Below are 18,122 nucleotides of genomic sequence, written 5' to 3'. Positions count from 1 at the left end.
AACCTTCGATTTTGCTTTGCTAATTCTCACACTTTCAACATCTGCAACAATTGAGAAAATCTCATCAGCACCACACGACTGCAATGTCTAATGTATTTAACAAGCTCTTCAACAATGTTTTGAAAATTAAACTATTGCATTAGTCCTTAAAAATAAATAGAATTATTACAATATGTTATTAGAAAAAGTCCCACTTTATATTAGGTGGCCTTTCATTTCAATTGATCATTTGATACAATCTACTTATTATTTACATACATTGTACTTTTAGGGTACACTAGCTCTTTTGGTTCGATTGACGTTGATTGCGTTCAGTTCGTTTGGATGATGTGAACGCTGTCTTCTGAACTCGGGTGCACACCTGCAAACTGTACATGAGTTAAAAAAGCTTGGTCCGGGGTAGAGTTCATGTGAACGCAATCGTACCAAATCGCAGAAGTGCGATTAATGATGTATTATTTGATAAAAGTGTGTGTTCGTATGTGCGTTTCAGTTCCACTCACTTTCCTGACGAGTGTGACTGACGTGCTGCAAGCAGAGAGCTGTATGTCTCATTTCTGATCGCCTTCAGCGTTCTTACATCATTTGCAGTGCATTCGTAAGACAGACGTAAATGCCAATATGTACCAAAGCTTTGTAAACAAAATGAACGGTTCATAAATGTAAATATATAAAAGTGCAGAGAGCAATGTTATGCATTTTCCGCCTTCCCCTGTGCCGTTGTTACTAAGCAACGGGGGGAAAAGCTGCTGGCTTGATAACGCAAACGAACTGCAGCTCGGACCCAAATAAAATAATGAAGGCAGTCCAGCGGGGGGCAGGGGGAGGGGGAGCAATCGAACTTAGGTTCAGACCAGTGTGTTTTACAATACAATATGAACACAATAAATACTGTACATAGTACTTATTTTTATGTCACCTAATATAAAGTGGGACCTAAAATTTCTAACAATAAATGAAAATTAATAATGTAATTAAGGATTAATTAAATTAAATCATTGACATGTATAATAGTTTTTGTAAAGTTTTGCCTCTAAAGGTTTTTCCTTATTGTCAAAACGTTACACTTTATTTGAAGGTGTGCTTGTTCTTGTTGCTCGTAAGTGCTGAGAAATATTAATTATATCAATTACTTACTATATGGTTAGGGTTAGGATTAGGGTTTGTCTTAGGGTTATTTGTATGTAATTATGCACAATATATTCTTATTACAATAGTGAGTACATGTAACAAGTACACCTCAAAATAAAGTTTTACTATCAAAAATAGCTTATAATGAAAATAATAGGTGTACTTTTTTTATGGCTTATATACATTATTCATACTCTGAGAACAATAATGTTAACCCATTTGACAGGAGCATGTCTGATATGCTGGTCCAAGACTGGAAAAAGTTATATCTTATTAAAAAAATTTTGCCATAAGAGACTTGACAGTGTCAGGATGGAGTCTCAAGACAAGGAGGGAAAGGAGAGGCTTCTGGTGGCATTTGTGAATTAGACAGAATTACATTAAAAAAAGAAAAATTATGTTTGTAGCATATTTAAAATTCAAATATTAAGGTGAAAAAAAAGAGTTACTTGGAAAAGTTTAAATTGAATGGACTTGAACACAGTAGGCATGTACTGTACATGTGCAGCCCAATGATTGAGAGTGTGGATCAAAAATGGAACATTGAAATGGACAATGCTAAACATTTGGTTGCAAGCATACACCAAGTGTTTACGTCAGAACTGAAGTATACTTTGGGAATGCGTTACCCCCAACACCAGTAGTTGTATAACTCTAACTGCAGAGTCTAGGCCAGACATTTGCATGCTGCGACTGGTTCTGACGGAAGAGGGGACTGAGGTTTCTTCTGAACACTGAGTGTGTGTGTGTGTGTGTGTCAGGAGGTGAGAGCGAGAGGGCAAAACCAGAGAGGGGTTCTCCAGGAAAACCACAGACTTCTGTCTCATTTAGTTCTTATTTATCCGTTTCATGCTGGTATTTTTTTTTTTCACAGCTTCAGTGGTTTGTTTGCTCCTCAAAGCAGAGGATTGGTTTGCAGAGCCTCGGGGGACACACTGGCAGATCAGCAGCAATTAGTTCAGTGTTACACCATTACTGGCGTGCAATAAAAACACAATCTTTCATCTTTTCACCGACATGAGGCTGAGGAGTCAATCACTTTGATCAAAACGTGATTATTATTATGATGAGTGCACCACGCCCTGTCTGGTAGAGGTTCAGGTTCAGAAAGAAATCTATTAAAAGAAAAAAAAAAACACAGCAAGTGTGTTCCTGATCGTGTAACTTGTCCATACCGGTGATTTTTTTAGGGAAAATCTGTACCCTCCAACCAAAATGATGAGAAATAGGAAATGTCACTATTAGCTGATCAGGTCTGGATTGTTCTGCCAAACATGGCCCCGGGCTGCCCTGAGGGGCTAACAAGATGTGAGTGAAAAATGAGAGCAAGAACAACAGTTAAGATATCTGAATGCTGTAAGGAATAACTTTTGATTTCCTGTTATTATTAATAGCGTTTTGTTCACAGTTTAAAGTTGGCATGAAATGAAAATTCACTTTCATGTAATTTATTAATGCATGTTATTGTTAAATAGATATTATTTTACTTTATCTACATTTCATTAAAAAAAATGGTTATATGCTGGTCTCCAATCATTTAGTCTGCCTTGCATTCATTTATGTGTCCACATATCAAAATCCAATCAACAACAGATTAATTAATCCTAGTAGTTGTGTTTCATTGTGGATTTTACCTGTCAGAAGCTTCAAATTTACTGTTAAGATTTTTTATTATTATTAATTAGGTACACTTACTGCATTGTATCATCTGCAGATTTGCAGATATGGTTTTGTTTTTGTAGTTTTGTTTGTACAGTGCATTCATGACATCATCAATAAATATCTACCCAAATTCCCTTAAAAACCTAATTCCTGATGACATAAGCAATGGTGGGGGAAAACACTAATAAATCAGATAGTTTGTTAAATATTTAGCTAATAATTTCAGTAACTGCTGCTGTCCCCATTTCAAGAAGATTAGAAAACTCTTGAATAAATTCCTGCATACAGCCCTTCAATTAAGGTGATAAAGGTAGCAAAGAAGGCTGGCAGAAGGAGAGGAGATGATGTCATTGTTTTCTAAAGAAACTTCGGCCAGTTCTGCATTACATCAGTGGTAATTATGCAAAGCAGAGAGCCATCCGGTACCGAGAGGAGTTTTTGCAAGGTCACCCTGCCACTGCGCATCTGGGCAACAGAGAAAAGTGCCAAGACAGAGGACAAACAAATGCCTGCACCCGAATTGGTATTGAAGCATACACTCAGACCAATGCACCTAAACACAGAGCCTGCAAGACTCAGTTCACAGTGCCACAGTTCAGAAAAAAAGTGCCCTAATGTACACATTATTACTCATGCAACTACATGAATGCATTCAGATTAATACTTCAATACTGTAACCTGTCATAATGGCCTCAACTAATGAGAATAAGCAGAGATCCAGATCAAGGCATTAATGTAATAACTAACACGCTTATGAATTAGCCCATATCAAGGGTCTGCAAGAGAGCGTGTGCATGCATGTAGGATCTAAATGAAGTTACAGTGAGCTGAATAATTGTTATTAGATAGAACACAGATAAGAGAGTAAAGCAAAGGAGACAGTTTCCTCCTGAACTCTTTTTCCCCCAACTTCACCTCAGGTTTTGCATTTATGGGGTGAAAGAAGAAAAGAACGAAAATTCCTTAAATTCCTGATAAGGTAAAATCGTTCTCTCCGTAACGCCTGAGCGAGATCTTCCTGTAACGCAGAGTTTTTGAGCTTTGCCAAAATCACATTCCACATCCCTAGTGGCCTTTTGTCACCCGAACACAGTGACTGCCAATGCGCTTCACATCAAACGGCAATCATAAAGAAGCCAAAATCGTTAAAACAGATTACAATTATTTTATCAGGTGTTCAAAGCAAATCTGCCTTTGGTGCTAACACTACAGAACCAAACAACCAAATGAGAGGCTATTGAAATTCATCCATGGGATTTGAGCAACTGGGCACTATCAGTTAAGATGATCTAGCTTACCTCCGTGAATTCAATAGAAAAGCACATGTTCTATGTTGACTGGCATCTGTACACTCTGTTGCGTGCATGAGTTGAAGCAAAAGTCTAGTTTGGCTTTAAACATGAACACTTCCTGTATTGTGTGTCAGCTAAAAGAAGACATACAAGTATGAGAAAACCTTATAGTATATTTTTAATGATGTTTCACCGGCTGCTTATCTGATTTAAATCAAACAAAATCCTGTAGGAAATACTGGAGCATATGGGTATTATTTCTCAAATACAGAGGGGGGGTAAGGGAGGGAGTTAAAGAAAGTGAGAAAACATGAGAGGGTGGTTCAACAGGGATGTAAATCTATTAGATTCCTCTTTTCTTTGCTTTTTTAACTAAAAATAAACCAAAAACAACACTATCTGTACACCACCATTTATTAGTGCGATGAATTAATGCTGTCGAAAACATAAGAAACCACCCAACTAAAGTGATCCTCTACATTTCTTGCAACGTCACCAAAACTTTGGCAGCAGAATAAATGCTAGAATTTACAGAAGCAAATAATCCGCTGTTATTCAGGTAATACAGAAAATAATACAAATATGCAATAAACCTTGCATTTGCTCTTCATATAAAAACAAAAACACTCACCATTGAGTCTACGCTCCATGGCCTCTTCCTGCAGCTGTATACAATAAATTTGCTCATCCAGATCCTCTAAAATCTTTACAGACAGAGAAAGAGAGGAACCAAGAGTGAGGGAGAATAGATGTTTAACAAATGCACACACACACACACACACACACACACATGGTGTAATAGTACTTACTGTGGGTTTGACTAGTAATTGGCCCATCACTGTGAACATGCGTGACAGTCCTACTGGAGTACACACTGATGAGAAGAGACAAGAGGCTGCTTTAAACACACACATGTTCATTTATGCTTTTCAAAAGCAAAAATATGAATGTAACCTTTGAACTAGCTAAAATGTATCTAACTACTGTAACAGTGGCTGAAACAAGTTTAAATAACATCTTAATATGCATCTGTTTGCTCTGGAAAATATATTTTAAGCCATTTTAATCAGAGGAACCATTCAACCAAATAGCTACTGCTGCCAATGAGATTCAACCTGCTTAAAGTATTCGAAAGTAACAATCTAGTTATGTTTCCACACTGTTTTCAACTAAATTAACAAAAGAATGAATGAATCAATTTAAATGTATGAAAGTTAAAGTGACGTGTGGCCAAGTACAGTGATCCCATACTCTGAATCTGTGCTCTGTATTTAACCCATCAAAGTGCACGTGCACACTGTAGTGAACACACACTGTAGTGAACACACACAGTAGTGAACACACACCCGGAGCAGTGGGCAGCCAATGCTGTAGTGCCCAGGGAGCAGTTGGGGGTGCTGTGCCTTGCTCAAGAGTCTCAGTCATGATGTTGAAGGTGGAGAGAGCGTTGGTTATTCACTCCACCCACCTATGATCCCTGCCGGGCCTAAGACTCGAACCCGTAACCTTCGGGTTACAAGTCCAACTCTCTATCCATTAGGCCATGACTGCCCCAATACAACAATACATGGGAATAATTGCAGAGGCATAACTGCCTCGTTCACAGTTTTGCTTAATTTTATATTGCCAGCAAAATGATTGTGAATACATCATAAATATTCTAAATACTGCACAGCCCTAAAGCACTCTCAGCTAAAATCTCTTCCAGTATATTACTATCCCACAGCAAACTGTGCTAGTATTTTTTCAGTCATATTTTTTTTTTTTTAACTGCTGGTCAACAAATTATATTACATAATGTTACATTATACTATATTAACTACAGCCAGCAGGCACAGGTCATCAATATAACTTTGAGAATGAAAATAGTGTTGGCATATTTGACGCCAATTTGGCATTGACTTAACATTGGTTTTTAGTTACACAACCAGTAAAAGCAACAAACATCAACTGACGTCAGTATTGGACATCAAATTAACATTGACATTAGACGTTGAACTGACAATGAATTTCTCACTCGACATCGCACCTTAAATTTAACCAAATATCAACATCTTATGATGTGTGCATGCTGGGTAGTAAACATTATATTTTGGTAAATTATAGAAGAACATATTAGTAATTTAGTAATGAGTACATTTATTGTCAAATTGGATTGAATCAAGAAAACTGTCCTGCTATGGGACACTTTGTCGAGATTTAATTTGTTCTTAATTTCCTCGAAACGGATGAAAATAAAAAGCTAATGTTCAACCAGGAGGTTCAACTCCAAAAGGCCAAACTGCAACACTAGCCCTCCAAATACGCTTAAAAACCACTTCAACTTCAAGGTCTTCATAAGCCAGTGCTTAATTTTACTCTTCACTGCATTGAAATGTACAGCATCCACTGAGAGCTACATACAGAAGTGATCATTCACTGACAGCACAGTTTCACGTGAACTTACTAAGCAGCAACAGGCCTCCCATCAGAGAGATGCAGGAGTAGAGGTATGGCAGATAAAACTCCCATAAATCTAGAACGAGAGAACGTGACAGGCACAATAAACCACAGATCAATACATAACAGATTACATCACATGCATGCATCCACAACTGCAGAAGGAGAGTTAAGAGACAAACCATAGAGCGATTCCATGCTGGCTGCATCATTGTCGATGAGAGCGGACGCCACCCATACAATGCCCAGGATGAGGAGACCCAGCAGAAAGAGCATGACAAACGTCTCCAGCACTCGAGCCTTTATGCCCTGAAACCAACAAAACACCCGCTTTAATGTTTTCAGGTTTACTTACGGCTGTGATTCAGAAACACACACACACACACACACACACACACACACACACACACAGAGATCAGCAGGTGTAAATGAGGCTCTAATTGGAAATTTAGCTCTGGAAGCCCCGGGACTTCCCTATAACACTGACTCAATGTCAACCCCCTTCCCAATATAAAACGCACACACAACAATAGGTCACCAGATGCAAAAAGAAACTAATGACCTTCCTCTCTCTCATTCACTGACACACACACTTATATGAACAGTTATTACCATGTCCGGTCGGAGTTTGCGGCTAAAATGAAAAAGGTGGCAGCTACTGTCTGAGATTAACTCCAGAGGCTCATCTGGAAACTATTAGGAGTTTTTTTCTGGTTCAGTAAGTGCCTTATGTGTGGCATTTAACTCCACTCCTATTGATCTCGGTGACTGCCAGTGTTTATAAACTGCAACACTGTGAAGAGATGAGTCTGCTCTTTCACTGTGCAGAAAACACACAAAAACACACAGGTCCAAAGTTTGGAGTCTGAAAGGGGGTTTTTTTTGGAAGGAAAGTAATACTTTTATTCGACAATGATGCATTAAACGTATCATGGTTTCCATGAAATTAGTAAGCACCACAACTTGTTTTAAACATTGAAAAAGATCAAAGCAAATCAGCATATTAGAATGATTTCTGAAGTATCGTGTGACACTGGACTAATGGCTGCTGAAAATACATAAAATAGAAAACATTTTTTTAAATTATACCAGTACATTACAGTAATATTTTCTTGTATTTCGAGCAAATAAAAGCAGCTTTGGTGAACATAAGAGACTACTCCTTTTAAAAAACCTTACCAATCTAATACATTTGAACAGCAGTGTCACAATGATAGTAGATATAGAAATAACGAACTGATCTACAAGCATTTATAAGCAATAAATAATCAAAAAAATCTGACCATGGAGATGATTTCCCTTCACCTGTCCCTTTCACACATTTTCAAGCGTCTACCTGAAACATGTCTGTCTCAATCCATTAGGGACTTTGTATATGTGCAGTATTTAATAGCTCTTCTTGATATTAAGAGAATCTAGAGCACCTCCAAGTGACTTCCTGATGAACAACATCTGCCTCACATCAGTCTCCCCTCAATGGACTTTGAACCTTTCATATTTAGACTGTGAATTAGCACATTTAAAGAACTGGTGTCCATAAATAACACTGAAAAACTGCAAAAACAATGCATGCAAAGGTGTCACAAGGCTATTTTGTTAAAGTAACTAGTACAGCGCTCTCAATGTATTTGGAAAGCAAGAAAACAAATACAGCCAAGAAAAGAGAGATGCAAAGCCAAGACAAAGAGAGAGATGTGGCAGAAAAGCCAGATATGGCTTGAGCTCTTCTTCTCGCTCCCATCTAAATGTGAGCACTGCTTAATATAGTAACTCTAAAATATTCAGCATCTAGTCCATTCTCTCTCTCTCTCACACACACACACACACACACTCTCTCACTCTTTCACATACACACACACACTGCAGTATACTCTAATTGGACAGCTGCTAATATGTTGACTTCCAAGAAATGCATGTATGTGTGAGGGAGACAAGGGGAGAAATAGAGATGCAAAAGCGAGTGTTTGCATTCATGCATGTTTTCTTAGTCTGATTCACTCTGAGAGGGCTCTCCGTGACTTTACACACCCTCAGTCAGTGTCAGGGTCACAAACTGCTCCCTGCGAAACAAGCAAACAGAATATAATAAAGACACATCTTTTAAAGGTTATTAATATTAAGTGCATGTCAGTCTGAAGAAGGAAAACTGAAAGAAAGATTTTCCAAAAGAGTCTGACTGCAGGAACAAAGTTCGAATCTCTGATCTCGTACACAAAACACCAGAAAAGTGTGCAGTGTTTCCTTTGTCCACTATGATTTCCTCTCCATGAACTGACTCTCATCAATAAAGGCTTAGCATGAACAGTAGTCATTACCTTCTTTTTAAGCCTGCTACACTGAAAGCAGTGCCAGAGACACAAAACAGAGCGCAGAACACACAGGGGACATGAATCACTGTGTATCAACACACACACACACACAAGCCATTGATGTGCCATTCTGACTAATACGTTAGAAGCCCGTCAAAATGACGAGAAAACAGGATATATGACTTAAGGAAGGCACTTCAGTACTTTTGAAGTTTGTGGGTGTGTTTCATTTTCTTTTTATCCCTCTTCCTACAGTGTCACCATCTTTTTCTTGTTAGCATGAGGTGTCTAACAAATAAGACCTTTGAGAACGGCTTCCGAACTAATCTGGGGTTTGTCAAGAACACAAACAGCAGGATGTTAAAAGTCAAGAGAATGTTTAAAAGAGTGATAAAAATACGAAATGATTCCAAAACAAATAGAAAAGGCAAACAGGCAATCATTTTTAAAAGTATTAAGACACATCCAGTGCAATAGTCAAACTCATAAGTCCCTCTAGTGTGTCGCCGTGCTGATGGTAGTGAATGGTGCACACACATTCATTTGCATTCAAGTAAACCTCGCAAGAAACATCTCAATACACACAAACATTCAGGCTTTCTAAGGCTTTGACTATGGAGGCTATTATCCAATCCAGTGTTGCGCCTTTTTCCCGTCAAAATACAGAAACTCATATGTTGTCATAGAAACGGGTATAGAATGGGGCGCAGGCAAAGTAAATACGCAGTGTCACGGCCTCAGCAAGCAAAGCCTGGGAGCCAGAATCACATCTCAAAAATAAATATCAGCCCTATTGTGGACAGACTACAAAGGAAGAGACTGTCACACACACACACACAGAGAGAGAGAGAGAGAGAGAGAGATCATTTTAGCATGTTCAAGGTTCGTGTCATTCCTAAGGAATCAGTTTACATATTTCAGTAGTGTTATCTCCATGTGCATCGTAGGAAATTATGAGGCCATAAGGATCTTTGCGGTGTTTTTTTAAAAAAACGTTACACTGACTGGGGCATCAGTCTCTTTTCTTACTGAAATCATAATCCTGCCATCTGTTGGACAAAATCAGAACTACAGGCACCCTTAAAAGCTGTGTGTGTACATTCAAAGAGTAATCTAAATAAAATAAATAAGGTTTTTGATGTTAAAGAAATATCTATTATGCTCACTAAATCTGCATTTATTTGATCAAAAGTACAGTAAAAATAGTAATATTGTGAAACATTTTCACACAAAAAAAAAAAAATAATAATCTGTTTTCTATTTAAATAATGAAATTGATTCCTGTGATGGCAAAGCTACATTTTCAGACTTCAGATCCTTCACATGATTACATGATACATCAGAAATCATTCTAATATGCTATTTTGTAATTTGATACGCTTTATTATCAACGTTGAAAAAAACCCTGAATCATCCAGTTCAGTATTTGAAAAGTGCTTCATATTTTTATAGAAACTGCAATACATTTTTCAGGATTATTTAATGAATAGAAAGATTAAATACATTTTTATTTTTACAAAAAAAAATAACATTGCAAATATCTTTACTAACACTTGATAAATTTAATACATCCATGTTAAATGAAAGTGTTATTTCTAGCCCTTTTTATTTATTTTACTTACTTTTAACTTTAACTTTTAAATGGTACTGTATCATGGTTTACACAAACATATTAAGCAGCACAACTGTTTTCAACATTGATAAAGAGAAATGTTTCTGGAGCACCAAATCAGCATATTAGAATGATTTCTGAGGGATCATGTGACACTGAAGACTGGAGGAATGGTGCTGAAATTTCAGCTTTGACACCACAAGAATGTGTTAAAATATACCATATTTTCCGGACTATAAGTCACACTTTTTTCATAGTTTGGCTGGTCCTGCGCTTATAGTCAGGTGCGACTTATTTATCAAAATTAATTTGACATGAATCAAGAGAAATGAACCAATAGAAAACATTACCGTCTCCAGCCGCGAGGGGGCGCTCTATGCTGCTCAGTGCTCCTGTAGTCTTCACTTAAGACATAGAGCGGCCTCTCGCGCCTGTAGACGGTAATGTTTTCTCTTGGTTCTTGGTTCTAAATAAATGGGACTTATAGTCCAGTGTGACTTATATATGTATTTTTCATCGTCATGCCGTATTTTTGGACTGATGTGACTTATACTCAGGTGCGACTTATAGTCCGAAAAATACGGTACTCAAAGAAGTTTTATTTTTTTAATTGTACAAATTTCACAATATTGATGTTTTACTGTATTCTTGGTCAAATAAATGCAGCCTTGGTGAGAATAAGAGACTTTTTTCAAAAACATAATAATAAAATCTTAAATATTCTAATTATTTCTAGAGAGAATGAGAAAGAGGGAGAGAAAGCAGTCTTTCTCTTTCTCTAAAGCAGTCACACACTTTCCTTCCCCACAGATTTTTGGTTTTGTTTATTACATTTGATGAAGTACTAATGCAAACACTGGCCCATAAAATGCAGCAGCTACAGCTCACAAGCTTTTAACAAACTACCCAGTTTCATTTCCTCCAGTTACTGAATGTAATTTGCCATATATACGTCCCCGTTTAACCATCTAACATGGAGACTGGCACAAGCAGGCCATTTGACTTTATACTTAAAAAGAAAACATGAAATCTTGCTTTTATGGGCTTCTACGGTTGACGACTTAACCCTTCCCTGTATCAGCAGGGGGCTTTCATACAAGCGGCAGTTTCTGATCGTTTCCTCTCTTTCGCTACACACGCACACACATACGTTGCGCCGGTCATTCTGAGACGTGTAGGCCAACATAAAGCAGTGCTTCCCTCTCTCCTGTGTTTCTGGTTGATCAATGGCCAGAAACAGTCATGGTGCAAATGAGACAAAACGAAGCAATACGCCTCGCTCCCGTACAAATGAGTGCAGCCCTCATAAACTACAGTAGCAACTAATCTTTATGTAGCTTTGCCAGAAGGGACATAAACCAGGAGCGACTTCAAACTGTGATGAGAGTAAGACAGAGGGCAACTTGATGCATTCCCTCCCACCCTTTCATTTTCATCTGCAAGCTCTATTGTGACGTGTGTGTGTTTGCTGGTTTATGGTCTCTATGAGCACCGGTGACATGCCTTGTTTGAGTGACTAATGACATGAGGCTGAATGAGCTGTAGAATTAAGAGAGCTCTGCTTTTGAACTTTTATCTCTTTAGGGTGGGGGAGTGGCTGAAATCAAAAGGGTCGGGCATAAAACCGTGTGTGCTCATGTTTTGCCAAGCGAGGGTGAGTAACAGCACATATCTGGTTTGTACAAATGTGTAAAAATGTCTTTAGTATCTTATGCGTCCTATACATAATATCATTATGCAGCAAAGCCACAAGCTTGCAGAAAACACACAAACACACATGACCACATACCTTTTTGGAACCGGCGAAGCCCTCGGACTCCAGGAAGAAGTAGGCAAAAGGCATCAGCACAAAGAGACAGAGATTTGAAAAAAGGGACATCAGGTTCCACAGGCCTGAAGAAGGAGAAATCATTTTGTTCCATATTAAGTTCAGATAACTAATTTAATTTTAAATTTAAATTTAAATTTAAATTTAAATTTAAATTTAAATTTTAAATTTAATTTTAATTTTTTAATTTAATTTAATAACTAACCTAATCAATATGAATTTACATAATAACAGCAAATGGAAAACACCCCCCCCCACACACACACACACAATTCCTTGTTCATTAAACATTTAGTTTTAGTTGGTTTAACACATTTAAAATGATTTCATAGATTTTCCCTCAAAAACCAATGAATTAAAAAGTTAAGGGACTCGAACTTCTAGTCTTCATTTTTTTTTTAAACCCAAACATCCTTGTATAAAACAATCCAAAAACTGTTCTCAAAAGCTCAGGGCTGCGTTTCCCAAAAGCATCGTAAGCCTTTGATCGTAGCTCCATTGGTTTCAATGATTTTAGGATGCTTTTGGGAAACACAGCCCAGGTCAGTTTAACAGAGAAAGCATCAGCTCAATAAATAGACACATGACACCACCTTGTGGCCATGACTGAAGCTAAGGAGAAAAATGATTCAGCTGTATTGAAATGATTAGAAATAGGAGAAGTATGGCCCCAACAACAAAATTAAACATTACATAGATTGTTCAGTGCACTTTCTATGAAACACACAAATTAAATTTTCGAATTTAGACGAAAAGTATCAAAAGCTAGGCACAAATAACGTAATGCGTATTTGGAAGAACAGTAAACCATCAGCAGAACACAAGCAGCATTCATTTCTACATGTCAGACAATATTGTACAGTCCTATGTAAGACTACTTGTTAAGTAACACATTAGAAATTAAAGGACATAAATAAATAGGTGTGATACTGACCATGAATGAGTGATCCATTGAGCCACTGTATGTAGTAGTTTTTTGGCAGGGAGAGCAGGATCTCATTACTGATGATAGAAAATGGTAAGAGAAGGACAGCCCCTCCAGACACTGCCAGTGTGAATGTACACAGGTACATACTGAGAAAAAGAGGAAACAAAGTGAAAAGTATGTCAAGTACTTTTTATTATGTTAATGATTTTAATCAGTTTTCTTTTCACATTTAAGGTGATGTAATTATGCAATAATATAGCGTTACATTAAGAAAACAAGTGACTACGATTCAAGGTACAGTGGAAGATTTTATAAGAAAACGTTAGACTAAAGTTTCTCTGATATTAAGTTGTATATAACTTGATCCCTTAAATGCACAATAAAAAATTAGTACTTGTTATCATGCCCGATATGGTCAATATCAAACAACTCACGATATTCTGTTGACGATGGCATCCTCATCTTCCTGGTCATCTGTTGGCATAAGACAACAACATAAAATCAAACAATAAAACCAGACACAGGTTCAAAGTGATCTTGTTTTGGATTGAGATCATGTTCCTAGTGCATAGTCAAACAGAGGACACAGAAGCGTGACAGATGGTTTAATATGTCTAAAGTATGATCTCTCTTCATTTAACTGAAAGCTACTGGAAAACAGTACTGGAGAATCATAAATCACAAACATGTGAATAGACCTTTACAATCAACCGGCCAGATGGAGGCTGTCAAGAGTCAAAGAGGGTTCAAGAAATAAAAGAAAGGGTAAGAGAAAGATGAATAGAAAGCAAGGAATAACATCACTCTATGAAAACTAATTTAATAAATTGCAGTAACTGAATATTCAGACCCTTGAAAAAGCCTCTACTTGAGGCCACAGAGCTTTATAGCCATGCTTGACAACAGCAGCTCAGCTCAGCTGTACTTTAATAGAGACAGGAGGCTTAAGAACAACGTACTTTCACCTGCCATCGACGCTCTCCACAGGGCTTAGCTGACATTAGTTATGCTACTTTTAAATAGGAGGGCACGACCTGATCAGGAACTAAATGTGTCCTCGTAATTGTTTGTGTACGGAAGGTTGGAGGGGGCAGTGCCTTGTGTTATAGAGTTGGAAAATGCTGTAAAGTGCTATAGAGTTCTAAATGGTGTAGACCCCTTAAAAGTTTGCAAGCAAACACACTTTCTATCAATCAAAGTGTCCATTTGCCACCTAGGAATTTGATCTAAACTAACTCTGAGGAGCTCACAGGTATTATCAAGTTATACATAGTAAAAATTAATGTAGATACATTTTAAATATAAATATAGTAATACATAGTAATATACTATGGCACGATTTCACAGACGGGCCTCAGTTTAAGCCAAGACTAGGTCAAAGTTTAATTAGGATTTAAAGTCTATTTTTATGAACATACATTATCTTGAGACAAAACAAGGGCACCGACACTGATATATTGCACACTGGAATATTTTATATTTCCTATGCACTTTTTTTACTGTCCATTGCACTAGTGTAAATTATGTTCACAGTTTCTGCTTATAGTGTACATACACTTATTACATAATCCATCTGTATAGTATGTTCATAGTACACCTGACTGTTTATCATGCTATCTATGCTGATAGTTTTTAAAATCTGTAAATTATGTCCAAAGTACTGCCTTATTTGTATATTCATTTTACATTTGAAACATATTGTACACACTGTATATCCTGTACTTACTGCTTATTGCACTTCTGGTTAGATGCTAACTGCATTTTGTTGCCTTGAACCTTACATGTGCAACGACAATAAAGTTGAATCTAATCTAATCTAATATTTAAATATCAATCAGTGCCAGTTTCTTTAATTTGAAACAGATCAGACTTCCATTTTATTTGGGGACTAGGCTTAAGCCTCGTCTGTGAAACCGAGGGTATACATAGTAAATATTATAAATACTATTGCATTTAAATAGTGCAACAGTTTGATCAGAAACAGAACTTCTTACCGCTTTTTCTCTTGTAGCGTGAGATGACGCAGTACGATACAATGTACAGCACTGCAAACAGGAGGAAGCATACCTAGAAACACATGGAACGAGATGGAGTTTTCAAACACCTCTGTTCTGCAAGAGCTTTTACCTTTAACTTTTTATTCATACACTTTTTAAATAAAAGCATCATCTTATATCAACTGAAACTGAGTAGACTAGAAATGTTACCCAAGTAAGATTTTGTGCCCTGTGTGTCTAGAAGTTCACTGATTCAAGAAGCAAGTCTTTTTATATAATAATAATAAAATAAATAAAAAAACTTGCTACTTGTACTACACTAGGCTAACCAAGACGTGTCACTGCACTTGTATATCATTGCTCTTTTGTTGATTTTGATTGCTTCCATTGTCCTCATTTGTAATGAGATTTGGATAAAAGTGTCTGCTAAATGACTAAATTTAAATGTAATGTTAATGTAAGTCTTGCCCGTATTTATAAGCAGTAATAGTCCGACTGAATGGCAAAGTAAAGTGTCTCTGTTTTAATCATCAATAATATGCTGATCAGTAATCTGAAGCAATGTTATACTGCATGAATAAGCAGAGAGTGTCCAGGAGACTGAAGTGTATTTTAAGAGGACAGACTGATGGATGAGAATATGTAAACATGCCGTTCATGCTTGAACATTTGCTCATATTACACCTTGCTTGTAACCTCACAGAACCACAGAGCACTAACAGACATCTGCATTACATAAGTGCAACTCTGCTCCACCATGAAAATAAACCTACAACACGGTGAAGGATCTGTCGATACAAGGACTTCAGATTGTCAGATTAGAAGACATTCATACCCCAGGTTGCTTTTGAAATCACAAATAATTTCTATTAAAGCATACATAATATGCTTAACCTAACCCTTTGCAGAGTGAAGCACAGACGTTTTGTGATCTCCACTGGAAGATGGCACTCAAAATACACACCAAAACATTTAGCGTACTAAAATTCACTTTTATTTTCACATTTATATTTATTATTAAACATGGCTTCTTTTAAAATATATATTAACAGTGCATAAATGTTTTTCCATTTCCTCCAACAGCTATACATTTCACAGGAATAATGTTACTCTGTGAAAGCTATAGATCACCATAAACACTTGTGCTGAAAAAAAAGCATATGGTGCAAAACATTATGTATTCGTACTTCAAACCATTCTAACTGATCCTTCCAAGACGATTACAACTTATACAACTTTCATCTGAACTGAAATGTCAGTTGTTACTCTTAAAATAAATGACTGCTATCATAATAAGAAAATACATTTAAAACTTTTGTTTATGCTTTTCAATGCTGCACTTGACACTACAGAAACACTTTCTTGGTTGTTCAAAATGTGGATCAAGAACAACGTTGACCACTAATTCATTCATTTAAACATTGATATTCATTTAGAAGGCAGAGGCAGAACCTGGGATCACTATAAACAACAATGAATATTTGTTCGCTGTTCTTACAAGCAAAGGCTGCAAAATTTGTTCAGTCAGACATGCCAGTTAGCTCTAAAAGATTAATTCGTGATATTTAATCACTTGCAGATCATGCAATCCATTCATCTATGACACATGAGAACAGGTTTGCCTACGCAGGAAGGAGAGACACATTACATCTTGACACCCGAAATAAACACTGCAAATCTGCAATGCTCATGTGTACACCAACAACAGTAAACCAGCTGTCAGTGTGGAACCGTTACGATAACTCAACTGATCTAACTGACTTTACCACTTTATAATACTGCTCAGTGAATGCTGCGTCTGCTCTAATTCTACTACAATATGTCCCAAAAACATAACAAAAAACATACATTCAACAATAGTGAATCAAATGTGCCACAATAGCTACAGAAAGGGATCAATTAGCTCAGTACTGTAACTAACGACAAGCTAACATGCTAGCTAGCTAACTAACTAGCCTAATGAACCTCACTCATATACACTACGGTTTCTACTGAGAAATTATGATACATTTCAATTACAGCAAACCCATTAATCTTTCAAGAAATATAGGTAAATGAGGCTTCATAAGAGTTGATGTGTGCACACGCGGCCAGTGTGTTGTACGTTACTCGAATCAGTTTCTCTGTACGTTACTTACAATGTACTCGCGCACTTGGCTGTGGAAATTCTGCTCTCTAATCGTCACATCGTCTTCTTCCATTCTTCATATTGCAGAAACACATTCATTAGCAACGCATTTGTGTGTCGATTCCATTAGCTGTAAGAGAAAGCGCATCTGTGAGATAAACAGACCACCGGAGCAGAGCTCGACTGACTTGACAGCGCTCGCGCCTCGGCGCCAAATAAACAACCAAAACACAGTCAAAATATACTGCGTCATCATTCAGCGACACGCGACAGGACAAGAGACTTCACGCACACAGGTGCGCTGTCACTGAGAGTGAAGGCAAATTATATGTAAGATTTACATAATTCAAAATTTGCTCAGCGTTGTTTTGGACAGGTCTGATGTTTCCTGACGTAGCTGTAACGTTATACCGAGAAAGCATCATAGAAATATATAAATATGTATTTTGTTTATATATACATATACAGTACAGACCAAAAGTTTGGACACACCTTCTCATTCAAAGAGTTTTCTTTATGTTCATGACTGTGAAAATTGTAGAGTCACACTGAAGGCATCAAGAGCTATTTGACAAAGATGAAGAGCTGCGCCAGATGACCTGGCCTCCACAGTCACCGGACCTGAACCCAATTGAGATGGTTTAGGGGTGAGCTGGACCGCAGACAGAAGGCAAAAGGGCCAACAAGTGCTAAGCATCTCTCGGGGAACTCCTTCAAGACTGTGGGAAGACCATTTCAGGTGACTAACTCTTGAAGCTCATCAAGAGAATGCCAAGAGTATGCAAAGCAGTAATCA

The 18,122-nt window shown here is 37.3% G+C and overlaps 1 protein-coding gene across 2 annotated transcripts in view; it reads right to left on the bottom strand.

The window, feature by feature from the left end:
• Positions 1–17,544, bottom strand: part of LOC127962080 (limb region 1 protein homolog) — a 33,132-nt gene extending 15,588 nt beyond the window's left edge. The window contains exons 1-9 of one of the 2 annotated variants that reach the window (XM_052561517.1): positions 17,337–17,544; positions 15,196–15,268; positions 13,636–13,675; positions 13,208–13,347; positions 12,235–12,338; positions 6,707–6,833; positions 6,532–6,600; positions 4,895–4,959; positions 4,717–4,789 (exon numbers count right to left, since the gene is read on the bottom strand). In XM_052561517.1, the coding sequence (XP_052417477.1) occupies positions 4,717–4,789; positions 4,895–4,959; positions 6,532–6,600; positions 6,707–6,833; positions 12,235–12,338; positions 13,208–13,347; positions 13,636–13,675; positions 15,196–15,268; positions 17,337–17,399 (754 nt within the window). In that variant the 5' untranslated portion in view covers positions 17,400–17,544. Of the gene's footprint in view, positions 1–4,716; positions 4,790–4,894; positions 4,960–6,531; positions 6,601–6,706; positions 6,834–7,136; positions 8,519–12,234; positions 12,339–13,207; positions 13,348–13,635; positions 13,676–15,195; positions 15,269–17,336 lie in introns of those variants that run through there. The other variant, XM_052561518.1, reaches the window with a different exon arrangement.
• Positions 17,545–18,122: the final 578 nt, after the last annotated feature.

The sequence above is a fragment of the Carassius gibelio genome, chromosome B7 (genome assembly GCF_023724105.1).
Source record: "Carassius gibelio isolate Cgi1373 ecotype wild population from Czech Republic chromosome B7, carGib1.2-hapl.c, whole genome shotgun sequence".
Taxonomy (NCBI): domain Eukaryota; kingdom Metazoa; phylum Chordata; class Actinopteri; order Cypriniformes; family Cyprinidae; genus Carassius; species Carassius gibelio.
The sequence above is the reverse complement of the archived record's forward strand: the minus strand, read 5'-3'. Positions and strand labels throughout refer to the sequence as shown.